The sequence below is a fragment of the Erythrolamprus reginae genome, chromosome 2 (assembly GCF_031021105.1).
Source record: "Erythrolamprus reginae isolate rEryReg1 chromosome 2, rEryReg1.hap1, whole genome shotgun sequence".
In the NCBI taxonomy this organism is placed as follows: Eukaryota; Metazoa; Chordata; class Lepidosauria; order Squamata; family Dipsadidae; genus Erythrolamprus; species Erythrolamprus reginae.
The window spans coordinates 10,916,584-10,932,095 of NC_091951.1; the positions used below are offsets into that span (position 1 = coordinate 10,916,584).

General features: G+C 42.8%; 1 protein-coding gene across 1 annotated transcript in view; it reads right to left on the reverse strand.

The window, feature by feature from the left end:
* Nucleotides 1-5,363, reverse strand: part of LOC139159692 (alpha-2-macroglobulin-like) — a 117,861-nt gene extending 112,498 nt beyond the window's left edge. Inside the window, exon 1 of the mRNA XM_070737021.1 lies at nucleotides 5,181-5,363. Coding sequence (XP_070593122.1) covers nucleotides 5,181-5,269 — 89 coding nt within the window. The 5' untranslated portion in view covers nucleotides 5,270-5,363. The remainder of the gene's footprint in view (nucleotides 1-5,180) is intronic.
* Nucleotides 5,364-15,512: the final 10,149 nt, after the last annotated feature.

Sequence of the window (15,512 nt, forward strand, 5' to 3'; positions counted from 1 at the left end):
TGAGGTCTCCAGAACTGAACACAGTATTCCAAATGGGGACTCACTAGTGCTCTATATAAGGGGATTACAATCTCCCTCTTCCTGCTTGTTATACCTCTCGCTATGCAGCCAAGCATCCTACTTGCTTTTCCTACCGCCCGACCACACTACTCTCAGTCCAGGATTTTCAAAGGGAAATTTAAGGAGGGAGGGATGCCCCAAAGATATTTGGTGGTGGTGATGGTGGAGTTTCTCAATCATCCAGGTCATGGTAGTTCCAAAGGTGCTTTTTTCAAGAGGCAATTTGGACTTTCTGTTTTTTCTTTGAAGACATTTCACTTCTCATCCAAGAGGCTTCTTCAGCTTTGCCTTTTGAAAAAAAGCATCCTTGGGACATCTGTAAGATTAGTTTTCATTTTGGCTTTGGGCACGGAGGTGGCATTAGGAGGTGGAGGGATAGCCACCTTATTTATTTAACTGAGAAGGGACTCCCATAGAATGCAATGCAACCTTTGAAGCATAAAATACAGGATATGTTCTTTGTGAGAGATGAGTGGTTCATAGAAACATAGAAACATAGAAGACTAACGGCAGAAAAAGACCTCATGGTCCATCTAGTCAGCCCTTATACTATTTCCTGTATTTTATCTTAGGATGGATATATGTTTATTCCAGGCATGTTTAAATTCAGTTACTGTGGATTTATCTACCACGTCTGCTGGAAGTTTGTTCCAAGAATCTTCTACTCTTTCAGTAATATAATATTTTCTCACGTTGCTTTTGATCTTTCCCCCAACTAACTTCAGATTGTGTCCCCTTGTTCTTGTGTTCATTTTCCTATTAAAAACACTTCCCTCCTGGACCTTATTTAACCCTCTAACATATTTAAATGTTTCGATCATGTCCCCCCTTTTCCTTCCGTCCTCCAGACTATACAGATTGAGCTCATTAAATCTTTCCTGATACGTTTTATGCTTAAGACCTTCCACCATTCTTGTAGCCCAAAAGTAAAAAAATAAAAAAGTAAAAATAACATAAAATAATGCTAGACTTCTCCCAAGTTCTTGGATGGTCTGATGATCTTCATAGTGTGGTTGCCATTAATAATTTCATTCAACATTTTGACTCAAGAATTAATCCTAACTACCGTAGTTCAAACTGTCTCTCTTTTTGTTTTTCTTCCTGATCTATGCAAGGGACTGTTTTGGTCTGGAACAAGCTGTCCTGTCATTACTTTTTACAATGCTCAGTTCCTTTTGTTTACTGACAGTGTGTGAACTCTTTCCCTTTTCATATAATCCGCTCTCTCTCTTTCCCTCTCTCTCTCCCTCCCTCTCTTTCTCTGTCTGTCTCTTTCTTTGTCTCTCTCTGCCTCCCTCTCTTGTTTCCATGAAAATAAGCTCTTGCTGTAAGCTGTCCTGAGTCCCTGGAGAGGAGCGGGATATAAATCCAATCAATCAATCAATCAATCAATCAATCAACCAACCAACTTGAAGCCCTAGCATTAAGAACATAAGATGAGCCATGAGTCCATTGAGTCCAGCATTCTGTGTCACCCAGTGGCCCACCAATTGTCCTTGGGGATCTTGAGCAGAAAGAGAGGGCAAAACCGTCCCTTGATTCCCAACAAATGGTACTCAAGGGAATCCTGCCTGCCTCAACCAACATAGAGGTGGCACACGGACATCCATTTCAATAACCACTGATACACTTGGCATCCATGAATCTGTCTAATCCTGCCTTGAAGATATCAAGGCTGACAGCAGTCACAACCTCTTCTGGAAGTGAATTCCATAAACCAACGACCCTCTAGGTGAAGAAATATTTCCCTTGATTTGTCCTCGCTTTCTTACCTATGAGCTTTAGGGAGTGCCCCCTTGTCCTAGTATTGTGTGATAGAGAAAAGAATTTTTCTCTCTCCACCTTTTCTATCCCATGCATGATTTTATACACTTCGATCAAGTCACCCCTACCCCCCTGACTGATTTGTTTAACCAATCCCTGTTAACAGGAGATGTTCCTGAGGATTGGAGAATGGCCAGTGTTGTGCCTATCCACAAGAAGGGCAGTAGAGAAGAAGCTGGTAACTACAGGCCAGTTAGCTTGACATCAGTTGTAGTTAAAATGATGGAGACGCTACTCAAAAAGAGGATAAATCAGCATCTAAAAAACAATAACTTATTGGACCCAAATCAGCATGGCTTTACTGAAGGCAAATCGTGTCAGACTAATCTCATTGAGTTCTTTGACTATGTCACAAAGGTGTTGGATCAAGGTGGTGCGGTGGATATTGCCTATCTGGACTTCAGCAAAGCCTTTGATACGGTTCCACATAAAGAGCTGATAGATAAATTAGTGAAGATTGGAATTAATCCCTGGATAGTTCAGTGGATTTCAAGCTGGCTGAAGCATAGACATCAGAGAGTTATTGTTAATGGCGAGTATTCTGAGCAGAGACAGGTTACAAGCGGTGTGCCACAAGGGTCTGTTTAGGGTCCTATTCTTTTTAATATGTTTGTGAGTGACATAGGAGAAGGTTTCGTAGGGAAGGTTTGCCTATTTGCTGATGACTCTAAAGTGAGCAATAGGGTTGATATTCCTGGAGGGGTCTGTAATATGGTAAATGATTTAGCGTTACTAGATAAATGGTCAAAGCAATGGAAACTGCAGTTTAATGTTTCCAAATGTAAAATAATGCACTTGGGGAAAAGGAATCCTAAATCTGAGTATTGCATTGGCAGTTCTGTGATAGCAAAAACTTCAGAAGAGAAGGATTTAGGGGTAGTGATTTCTGACAGTCTCAAAATGGGTGAGCAGTGTGGTCGGGCGGTAGGAAAGGCAAGCAGAATGCTTGGCTGCATAGCTAGAGGTATAACAAGCAGGAAGAGGGAGATTGTGATCCCCTTATATAGAGCGCTGGTGAGACCACATTTGGAGTACTGTGTTCAGTTCTGGAGACCTCACCTACAAAAAGATATTGACAAAATTGAATGGGTCCAAAGACGGGCTACAAGAATGGTGGAAGGTCTTAAGTATAAAACGTATCAGGAAAGACTTAATGAACTCAATCTGTATAGTCTGGAAGACAGAAGGAAAAGGGGGGACATGATCGAAACATTTAAATATGTTAAAGGGTTAAATAGGGTTCAGGAGGGAAGTGTTTTTAACAGGAAAGTGAACACAAGAACAAGGGGACACAATCTGAAGTTAGTTGGGGGAAAGATCAAAGGCAACATGAGAAAATATTATTTTACTGAAAGAGTAGTAGATCCTTGGAACAAACTTCCAGCAGACGTGGTTGGTAAATCCACAGTAACCGAATTTAAACATGCCTGGGATAAACATATATCCATTGTAAGATAAAATACAGGAAATAGTAAAAGGGCAGACTAGATGGACCATGGGGTCTTTTTCTGCCGTCAGTCTTCTATGTTTCTATGTTTCTATGTTTAAACGTCGTCTTTCAAGGCTGAAGAGAGCAAGGCATTGCAACCTGGTATCATAAGGGTGGTGCTCCATTTCCTTTATCATTCTTGTTGCCCTTTTTTGCACCTTTTGCATTATTTTTCAGGGACCTCATAATATAAGCCCTAGTCAAAAAATAAGCCCCAGTTAAGATCATGGACACATTTGACACATTTAGTACCATAACCACAAAATAAACACTAATACGTATTTTGGAGCAAAAATTAATATAAAACCCAGTCTTATTTTCAAGGAAACACAGGTACAAACACGCAAACACACACACACACACACACACACACACACCATCATGTTTGTGAGCTCACTGGACATAAGAACCAATTAAAATACTCTCATACCCATTCAGTCAACAAGCTCACAATACATTTGTTGGCCAGAGGGTAGCATTTAATGACTTCAGGTGGCATAAATGAGTCTTCAGAATCCTACAAAAGGTGGGAAGGGTGGGAGCAATATGAATCTCCACGGGGAGTTGATTCCAGAAGGCTGGGACTGCCACAGAGAAGGCTCTGCCCCTAGGTCCCACCAAACAACATTGTCTAGTTGAAGCATAAAACGTATCAGGAAAGACTTCATGAACTCCATCTGTATAGTCTGGAGGACAGAAGGAAAAGGGGGGACATGATCGAAACATTTAAATATGTTAAAGGGTTCAATAAGGTTCAGGAGGGAAGTGTTTTTAATAGGAAAGTGAACTCAAGAACAAGGGGACACAATCTGAAGTTAGTTGGGGGAAAGATCAAAAACAACATGAGAAAATATTATTTTACTGAAAGAGTAGTAGATCCTTGGAAAAAACTTCCAGCAGACATGGTTGGTAAATCCACAGTAACTGAATTTAAACATGTCTGGGATAAACATATAAGGTTTAGGAGGGAAGTGTTTTTAATAGGAAAGTGAGCACAAGAACAAGGGGACACAATCTGAAGTTAGTTGGGGACATGAGAAAATATTATTTTACTGAAAGAGTAGTAGATCCTTGGAACAAAAAGATATTGACAAAATTGAACGGGTCCAAAGACGGGCTACTAGAATGGTGGAAAGGTCTTAGGTATAAAACGTATCAGGAAAGACTTAATGAACTCAATCTGTATAGTCTGGAGGACAGAAGGAAAAGGGGGGACATGATCGAAACATTTAAATATGTTAAAGGGTTCAATAAGGTTCAGGAGGGAAGTGTTTTTAATAGGAAAGTGAACTCAAGAACAAGGGGACACAATCTGAAGTTAGTTGGGGGAAAGATCAAAAACAACATGAGAAAATATTATTTTACTGAAAGAGTAGTAGATCCTTGGAAAAAACTTCCAGCAGACATGGTTGGTAAATCCACAGTAACTGAATTTAAACATGTCTGGGATAAACATATATCCATCCTAAGATAAAATACAGGAAATAGTATAAGGGCAGAGTAGATGGACCATGGGGTCTTTTTCTGCCGTCAGACTTCTATGTTTCTATGTTTCTGTGAACAAACTTCCAGCAGACATGATTGGTAAATCCATAGTAACTGAATTTAAACATGCCTGGGATAAACATATACCCATTCTAAGATAAAATACAGGAAATGGTATAAGGGCAGACTAGATGGACCATGAGGTCTTTTTCTGACATCAGTCTTCTATGTTTCTATGTTTCTAAAACAGCGGAGTTTAAATCCTAAATTTTTCCCAGCCAAAGAAGACAGAAAGGGAAGTAGGCTAAAGAAATCAACTTACAGTTTGGGGTCAGCTACCGTGGTCCTGAGAAGGACAGACAGGAGAAGGAGCAGGAAGAGGTTTTTCCCCCATTGCCAGCTTTCCCCCATAATATTGAGGAGAGAGGCTGGCTGCAAAGCTGAGCTGAAAAGTATCAGCTGTTTGGTCTTTAGCTCTGGTCGCTGACTGCCTCTCTGCCAACAGTTCGCGTGGAAGAAGAGGTAAAACCCAGGAATGGGGACAGTTTTTATTTCCCAGCCCGATAGGTGGGTCCTTGCCAGGGTTCAAGGCCAAAAGAGCACACCGGGGTGGAGACTGAAACAACCTTATTCTGCACAGAACGAGAATCCAGGGAGGTTTCATTTGAAGCCTATGTAACCTAGTGGTTTACAGCTCGGGAGTGGGGTGGGATTTATACCAACAAACTCAAAAATCTGAATGTCATAGTGCAGTGATGGCAAACCTTTAAGGCAGTGTTTCCCAACCTTGGCAACTTGAAGATATCTGGACTTCAACTCCTCATCATCTTCCCCTAACCCACAACATTTTACCCTCAGATTATCCATAGTTGACCTCTCCAGATTCCTAAGAGGTCAGTAAGGGTTGTGCGTAAGTGCACTAGAGTGCCTCCCGTCCCCTGTCCTATTGTCTCTCCTACATCTCGTATATCATATTTACTATTCTTCTATTCTAATCCTCTTATACTATTCTCATAATATCCTTCTATTCTCTGAGTATTGTGTATTGTTGTGTATTGGACAAAATAAATTAAATAAAAATAAAATCTTGCCATCTTCTCCTATTAGTGAAGCTATCATTTTCTTTATTTCTTCTTATGCCATAAAAACTAAACAAAACTTGTTATCTTTGGCTTTTTTTGTCTCTTGTGGTTGTTTCTGTTGTGTTTGTTTCTTTGTTTGCAAGTCTTCGTTCATTCCGAACCTTTAACCTTTCTGACTCCATCCTTGCAGATTTTGAATATTTTCTGGTATTTTATTTGAGTTTATATGTCCTTCTTTCCCTTTTTCATACTTGTCCTTTTTGTTTCTCAATTATTTATTTTTATTTTTATTTATTTTATTTATTTGTTTTTTCCAATACACAATAATACACAATGAGGGTTATAGAGTGTTGTGGTTAGCTCTGGCCCAGCCCCTGCCCCAAGGACTGTGGATGTGACAGATTCAGAACAAGAGTTAATGATACAGCCATGCATGTGGAGAGCGATGCATAGGCAACAACAACTGAGAGATTATTATCAAAGAAAATGAGGCCACCTGTGGTTGGGTGGGGCTGTGGTCATTAGTGAGGCTGCTATAAATAGCAGCCTGGGGGTTTGGCCATTGTGGAGGATTATCTGATCGTGGTGTTTCATGACTGCTTTACTGACTTTGACCTTTTGTGTGCTGATTTTTCCCCATTTTGAAACTAAACCAGAGCAAAGTGTGTTTCACTTTGTGAAAGAAGGACTGTGAATTGCCTCACAGCTGCAAGCGAAGTATCACAGGACTGATAAGGGACTTGTACAAATTACCAGTTTGTTTGGAGACCAGTGCTCTTTGCTATACCAAAAGAGGGCTTAGTTTAAGTGAATTTTCATTATAAAGAACATTGTTTTGAATTTTCAAACGTGTGTGTGTCTGAAATTTGTACCTATGAATTTTTGGGAGGAGTCTACCAGAGAGCCCGACAGAACATAGAGGATATAATCAGGTATATGCCTTGTCTTCTTCCTCTCCTTTGAAGCGTTGTTCAATTCACAGTGGAAAAGTGTCATCAGTATACCAAAACCAAAAACTGAGCAAACAATGTTACTGCTGAGCAATGTTGGAGAAGAGATTCTGAAAGAATTCTGATGAAAGCAGAATAACAAAACTTAAGAGAATGGTGTTTGGAAACCCCAAAGAAGAAAATGGGGGATTGAGAGCTGAAGATTTTAAAAATTGACGTTTTGTATATAAAAATGTGTATGAACTCTCCTTTGGTGACTGATTAAATGTTTTCCAGTGACCTTTGCAACAAGAGCAGAAGTAAAACAAATAGTATTGTTGAAACTTGTGATAGATGGTCAGCAAGAATAGATTATCTATTATTTGAAAGACAGGAAATCAAAAAATACCTGCACATAGGTTTTTTACGTTAGAATAAGGAGATAGGAGAAATGCACATATCGGGAGATGAACTTAGTTTATAACCCAGCCAGCCAGCCCCACATTTATTTTTATTTATTTTATTTATTTTGTCCAATACACAATGAGGGTTTTAGTGGGTATATATCTATATACACAAAGTAAAATACATGATGAAGGTTATAGAGGAAATGCTCATAGTAAAATATATCTAAGAAATGGGGGAGCCATCAAGGGACTCTGAGGCTCACAACCCAAAAAAGTAAAACATATAATGCAATATTAAAACCCCTTGAAGAACTATCTAAAACAATTTAAAAGCAACAATTTTTGGAGAACTGCAAGGCTGTTGCCTATTGTTTGCCTTGACGAGAGGCTAAGAACTGAGAACTGTAAACTGTAAATTGACACCAGATCTCCCATGCGAAACATTTGAACTGGAGGGGAGTGTGAGAAGAGCACAAAAATAGCCTGAGAAAAGCACTGAAGCCATAATCTGGTGACGCCAAGCTGACCGGTGATGGCAGTTGGTAGAGGCATCGCTGGAATACGGGAGACTATGTATGTATGTATGTATGTATGTATGTATGTATGTATGTATGTACGTACGTACTTACTTACTTACTTACTTACTTACTTACTTACTTACTTACTTACTTACTTACTTACTTACTTACTAGGGCCGGCTAACAACAGCAATAAAACAGTATATAACAAAATCCAATACTAAATAATTTATTATTTAGATTTATTTATTAGATTTGTATGCAGCCCTCTCCGCAGACTCGGGTCGGCTCACAACAAAGTGAAACAATTTACAACAAATCTAAATTACAGTTTAAAAATATTTTAAAAACCCTATTTTCTAAACAAACATACATACAGACATACCATTCATAAATTGTATATGCCCGGGGGAGGTATCTCAGTTCCCCCATGCCTGACGACAAAGGTGGGTCTTAAGGAGCTTACGAAAGGCAAGGAGAGTAGGGGCAGTTCTAATCTCCGGGGGGAGTTGGTTCCAGAGGGTCGGGGCCGCCACAGAGAAGGCTCTTCCCATGGGGCCCGCCAACCGACATTGTTTAGTTGACGGAACCCGGAGAAGGCCCACTCTGTGGGACCTTATCGGCCACTGGGATTCGTGCGGTAGCAGGCGGTTCCGGAGGTACTCTGGTCCAATAGATGGATAGATGGATAGATGGATAGATGGATAGATGGATAGATGGATAGATGGATAGATGGATAGATGGATAGATGGATAGATGGATAGATGGATAGATGGATAGATGGATAGATGGATAGATGGATAGATGGATAGATGGATAGATGGATAGATGGATAGATGGATAGATGGATAGATGGATAGATGGATAGATGGATAGATGGATAGATGGATAGATGGATAGATGGATAGATGGATAGATGGATAGATGGATAGATGGATAGATGGATAGATGATAGGGAGAGAGATGATAGAGATAGATAGATAGATAGATAGATAGATAGATAGATAGATAGATAGATAGATAGACAGACAGACAGACAGACAGACAGACAGACAGACAGACAGACAGACAGACAGACAGACAGACAGAACTTCCTCTTCTCTTCAGTTGAGGCAGAACAAACAGTGACCTTGTCTTGGAGAAAGGAATCTTTGGTTGTGTCTAGTAACTTTTCCCTCTGACTATCCCTCCCATCCCCCCTTGTGTTGTGTCAGGCAGAACTCTCTAACTCCACATGAAGGCTTCAGCCTGACATATATGTATGGTCTCCCTTAATTTTCAAATTCAGCAAAAACATGTGACATAATATATGTATGTGTGTGTGTTTTCGTAGATTTTCATGGGTACAGGTATGAAGGTCTTGACATATTTGGGTTTCTTCCTGTGTAGGTTTCAGAGATTTCTGGTGACGTTTTGACGAGGTCCCACTCGTCATCTTCCGGCTGGTGCTTTTGTCCTTGTGCTAGGGCAAACACAGCGATACCTGAGCTGCCTTCCCTCTAAAAATACTGGTGTGTGTGTGTTTAGTGCTGGCTCAGCAGCTGCAAGCTGTGTTGAAACTTCCTGGTGAGTCAGTGGGGTAACACCTGGGGTCATTGATGTAATTGATGTATGCTGATTAGTTGATGTTTGTGGATTGGGGGTGATATCCTGAGTAGTTCAAGTTTGTAGGCTACTTAGCTGTTTTGCAATGTGTGTCTGGGGTGTAACAATTTTTGTTTGGCTGCGAGTTTGAGGTCTGGTCATTTGCTTATGGTGTTTGTCAGTTTGCTTTGTGTGCATGTCAGAGGGGGCTGCAACAGTTGGGGGCACTGGAGAAAATTTATGGAGCAAATGATTAGTGTTAGCTACTGGTGCTATCTTGTATCTAGCTTAGTTTTTAAGAGGAGATTTAGAAGAAGAATCAAATAACAGTACTGTGATGAAGTAATTAAATTACAGACCAGAGAGTTAGATCTGAATTGATGGATGTCTCCTTGAGAAAAAGAAAAAGAGTTTTGGTTTAAGCCAATTAGAAAGCTACCTTAACAGGTTGGGAACAACAGAGAACCTTTGGCTGGGAAAGTAATGAAAGAATTTGAGGGTGCAATTAATAATAATAATAATAATAATAATAATAATAATAATAATAATAATAATAATTTATTAGATTTGTATGCCGCCCCTCTCCGAATACTCATGGCGGCTCACAACAACGATAAAAACAATATTATACTGGCACAAATCTAATACAGTGGTACCTCGGTACTCGAACGCTTCCTTTCTTGTACATTTCGGATACCGAACAAAATTTTCAGCAAAAATTTGCTTCGGTATCTGAACAAAAATTTGGATACCGAACAGCCACAGAAAATTTTGTTTATTATCCGAAATGAGGAGACGGAGTGAGAAGGAATGGGAGTCGGAATCCGACACGCCCATTCTGGCCGCCCACTAAACAGCCTCCCAGTCATGCTCCAAGCTGTAGGGAGTGGGGGGGCGGCTGCAATACCGGCAGTTTCAGGGGAGCTCCTTTCCTTTAAGCAGTTACACCAACTTTCTCTTTCCCGAGAGTAGCGACGGCAGCAGAGGCTTTCCTTAGAGCAGTAGCAGCGCCGGGAATGTCAAAGGCTTCCCTTTCTCATCTCACGTTCCCGGCGCTGCTGCTGCTCTAAGGAAAGCCTCTGCTGCCGTCGCTACTCTCGGGAAAGAGAAAGTTGGTGTAACTGCTTAAAGGGAAGATGAACCACTGAGGAAAGGAGCCCCCCCGAAACTGATGGTATTGCAGCCGCCCCCCACTCCCTACAGCTTGGAGCGGAAGGTTGTAGGAAGGATGGGGCGGCTGCAATACCGTCCGTTTCGGGGGGGCTCCTTTCCTTTAAGAAGTTACACTAACTTTCTCTTTCCCGAGAGTAGCGACGGCAGCAGAGGCTTTCCTTAGAGCAGTAGCAGCGCCGGGAACGTCAGAGGCTTCCCTTTCTCATCTCATGTTCCCGGCGCTGCTGCTGCTCTAAGGAAAGCCTCTGCTGCCGTCGCTACTCTCGGGAAAGAGAAAGTTGGTGTAACTGCTTAAAGGGAAGATGAACCACTGAGGAAAGGAGCTCCCCCCCAAAACTACCACCACCCTAACTACAGCTTGGAGTGCTTAGACCTCATATCTTTATCCCATAGGAAATAAAGGAAATAGGGGCTGGAAACCAATTAAACCCATTTCCATTATTTCCTATGGGATAAATTCAGTACTCGACCAAATCGGTTCTCGGCCACACTTTTGGAATGGATTATGGTCGAATACTGAGGTACCACTGTATTAAAAAACCTAAAAACCCTATCATAATTAAAAACCAAACAGCACATACATACCAAACATAAATTATAATAATCCTGGGGGAAAGGTGTCCCAAATCCCCCATGCCTGGCGGTATAGGTGGGTCTTAAGTAGTTTACGGAAGACAAGGAGGGTGGGGGCAGTTCTAATCTCTGGTGGGAGCTGATTCCAGAGGGCCGGGGCCGCCACAGAGAAGGCTCTTCCCCTGGGGCCCGCCAGACGACATTGTTTAGTCGACGGGACCCGGAGAAGGCCAACTCTGTGGGACCTTATCGGCCACTGGGATTCGTGCGGTAGCAGGCGGTTCCGGAGGTACTCTGGTCCAATGCCATGTAGGGCTTTAAAGGTCATGACCAACACTTTGAATTGTGACGGGCAACTGATCGGCAGCCAATGCAGGCCACGGAGTGTTGTAGATATGTGGGCGAATCTGGGAAGCCCCACGATGGTTCTCGCGGCCGCGTTCTGCACAATCTGGAGTTTCCAAACACTTTTCAAAGGTAGCCCCATGTAGAGAGCATTGCAGTAATCGAACCTCGAGGTGATAAGGGCATGAATGACTGTGAGCAATGACTCCCTGTCCAAATAGGGCCGCAACTGGTGCACCAGGCGAACCTGGGCAAATGCCCTTCTCGCCACAGCCGAAAGATGATGTTCCAATGTCAGCTGTGGATCGAGGAGGATGCCCAAGTTGCGCACCCTCTCTGAGGGGGTCAATAGTTCCCTTCCCCAGGGTAATGGACGGACAGATGGAATTGTCCTTGGGAGGCAGAACCCACAGCCACTCCATCTTCTCTGGGTTGAGTCTGAGTTTGTTGACACCCATCCAGTCTCCAACAGCCTCCAGGCACCGGCACATCACTTCCACTGCTTCATTGACTGGACATGGGGTGGAGATGTACAACTGGGTATCATCCGCATATTGATGATACCTCACCCCATGCCCTTGGATGATCTCACCCAGCGGTTTCATGTAGATATTAAATAGCAGGGAGGGGAGGACCAACCCCTGAGGCACCCCACAAGGGAGAAACCTAGAGGTCGACCTCTGACCCCCCACTAACACCGACTGCGACCGACCGGAGGGGTAGGAGGAGAACCACTGGAGAACAGTGCCTCCCACTCCCAGCCCCTCCAGTCAGCGCAGAAGGATACCATGGTCGATGGTATCGAAAGCCGCTGAGAGGTCAAGAAGCACCAGGACAGAGGACAAGCCCCGGTCCCGGTCCCGCCAGAGATCGTCCATCAACGTGACCAAAGCAGTTTCCATGCTGTAACCGGGTCTGAAACCCAACTGTTGAGGCCCTAGATAATCGGCTTCTTCCAAGGACCGCTGGAGTTGGAGCACCACCACCTTCTCAACAACCTTCCCCATAAAGGGAAGGTTGGAGACTGGACGGTAGTTATTAAGCACGGCTGGGTCCAGGGAAGGCTTCTTGAGGAGGGGGCGCACAAGTGCCTCCTTATAAGGAGCCGGGAAGGACCCCCTCCCCAAGGAGGTGGTGACAATCTCCTGGACCCAGCTCTGTGTCACCTCTCGACTGGCCGAAACCAACCAAGAGGGACACGGATCCAGTAAACAGGTGGCAGAACTCACAGCTCCAATGGCCTTGTCCACTTCATCAGGTGTCACCAAGTCAAACTCCTCCCAGACAGATGGACAAAGACGTTTAGCCCCAGCAATTAAGTGAAAATGGAGAAAGTATTTGGTGATTTAAAGCAGGGAAGCACAGAAAGTATACATGAATAGAGAGGAAGAATACAAAGATGTTAGAATGTAAGAGACTGAGCAGAGGATGATTAGTGGAAGAAGAAGGGTTGAGCTTGAAGGAATTTACATTCCAAACAAGGGGAGAAAATGGGTATGTAACTAGCCAGGGAAAAAATCTGACCCATTATGATTCAAGTGTTAAATGCTTTGCAAAGACCCTTCCAGGGGTTATTATTATTATTATTATTATTATTATTATTATTATTATTATTATTATTTATTGGATTTGTATGCCGCCCCTCTCTGCAGACTCGGGGCGGCTAACAACAATGATAAAAAACAACATGTAACAATCCAATTTAATAAAACAACTAAAAACCCTTATTATAAAAACCAAACATACACGCAAACATACCATACATAACTTGCAATGGCCTAGGGGAAGGAATATCCTAACTCCCCCATGCCTGGCGACAAAGCGAAGGATAAAAGCAACCTGGGGGGGGGAGAGAGAGAGGTCCCCCTCCTTCAGCTGCTATGCCTCGAGCGGCCACCGGAAGCATGACATAATCCTTTAAACAGACTAGCTAAAACAAACAGGAAAGTACATTGATTAACTAGACAAACAGAAGGACTGCAATTACTCAAAATCAACATAGACTTAAACAACTATTTCCTTAAACTTAATCAAGAGAGGTGAGTTGTCTCTGTCCAGCATGTAGCTTCTATAATCAATCATGTTTGATTTGACCTTTGCTGTTAGCCAAAGCGGAACAAGCATGTAACATTTTTCTTAGATATAAAGAGTATAATTTTTATACGTTAAATAATACAAAATAATGAAATGTTTTATAGCATGATTGGTTTTCCGTATCATTGCAATAATTGATAATTATCCACAGTATTTGGATCGGGAGTCACTGCTCACAGTCACTCATGCCCTCATCACCTCGAGGCTCGACGACTGTAACGCTCTCTACATGGGGCTACCTTTGAAAAGTGTTCGGAAACTTCAGATCGTGCAGAATGCAGCTGCGAGAGCAATCATGGGCTTCCCTAAATATGCCCATGTCACGCCAACACTCCGCAGTCTGCATTGGTTGCCGATCAGTTTCCGGTCACAATTCAAAGTGTTGGTTATGACCTATAAAGCCCTTCATGGCACCGGGCCAGGTTATCTCCGGGACCGCCTTCTGCCACACGAATCCCAGCGACCAATTAGGTCCCACAGAGTGCGCCTTCTCCGGGTCCCGTCAACTAAACAATGTCGTTTGGCGGGACCCAGGAGAAGAGCCTTCTCTGTGGCGGCCCCGACCCTCCGGAACCAACTCCCCCCAGAGATTAGAATAGCCCCCACCCTTCTTGCCTTTCGTAAGCTTCTTAAAACCTACCTCTGTCATCAGGCATGGGGGAATTAAGATATTCTTTCCCCCTAGGCTTCTTCAATTTATGTATGGTATGTTTGTATGTATGATTGGTTTTAAAATAAGGGTTTTTAGCTACTTTAGTATTGGATTGTCGCATGTTGTTTTTACCACTGTTGTTAGCCGCCCCGAGTCTACAGAGAGGGGCGGCATACAAATCCAATAAAATGAAATGAGATGAAATGAAGTAGAGAGATTACTGTGCCCAGATACACCTGGTTTCTTTACTCCGAAGTCTTCCTTGTCTGATCATTTCTTTTCAAGGAATTTCAGTGAACACTGGCCTTTTTCCTCTGTCTCTTGTGTCTCTTTCTCTGTGATATTGGTTTTTTTTAAAGACCTTTATCTTGGTTTTCAATTTCCCAAGAATTCTAAATTGTTTTTCCTAAGGTGTTTCTTAGTTTGTTGAAGTCAGCTCTCTTAAAAGTCTAAAACATTAGTCTGACTTTGTTCAGTGACGTACATCATTATGATGAATTCAGGGGTGAAATGCTCCTCGTTCACTCATGCCTTTCAGTTGTCAGAGAGCCGATCGCAAAGGGAGTGCAAGGCTCTGCCCACCAGCCCAGACACTGCCATTTAGATTTTTTTACCCTCTGCATATGCACAGAATGCTTTGTGCATGCACAGAGGGTAAAAGAACCCAAATGGCGGCATCCAGACAAGTGGGAAGAGCCTTGCGCTCCCTTTACGATTGGCTCTCCAACAACTGTCAGGCACAAGCGTATGGCCTAGAGACCAGGCCATACGAAGAGAGGTTGCTATTTTCTTTTCTTTTTTTAAAATTTAAAATATTTTATTTACAAATATACACTAAGTACATAAGAACATATAGTTGCGGCCCTATTTGGACCAGGAGTCATTACTCACAGTCACTCATGCCCTCATCACCTCGAGGCTCAACTACTGTAATGCTCTCTACATGGGGCTACCTTTGAAAAGTGTTCGGAAACTTCAGATCGTGCAGAATGCAGCTGCGAGAGCAATTATGGGATTCTCTAAGTATGCCCATATTACTCCAACACTCCGCAGTCTGCATTGGTTGCCGATCAGTTTCCGGTCACAATTCAAAGTGTTGGTTATGACCTATAAAGCCCTTCATGGCACCGGACCAGAATATCTTCGGGACCGCCTCCTGCCGCATGAATCCCAGAGACCGGTCAGGTCCCACAGAGTCGGCCTTCTTCGGGTCCCGTCGACTAAACAATGTCATCTGGCGGGACCCAGGGGAAGAGCCTTCTCTGTGGTGGCTCCGACCCTCTGGAACCAGCTCCCC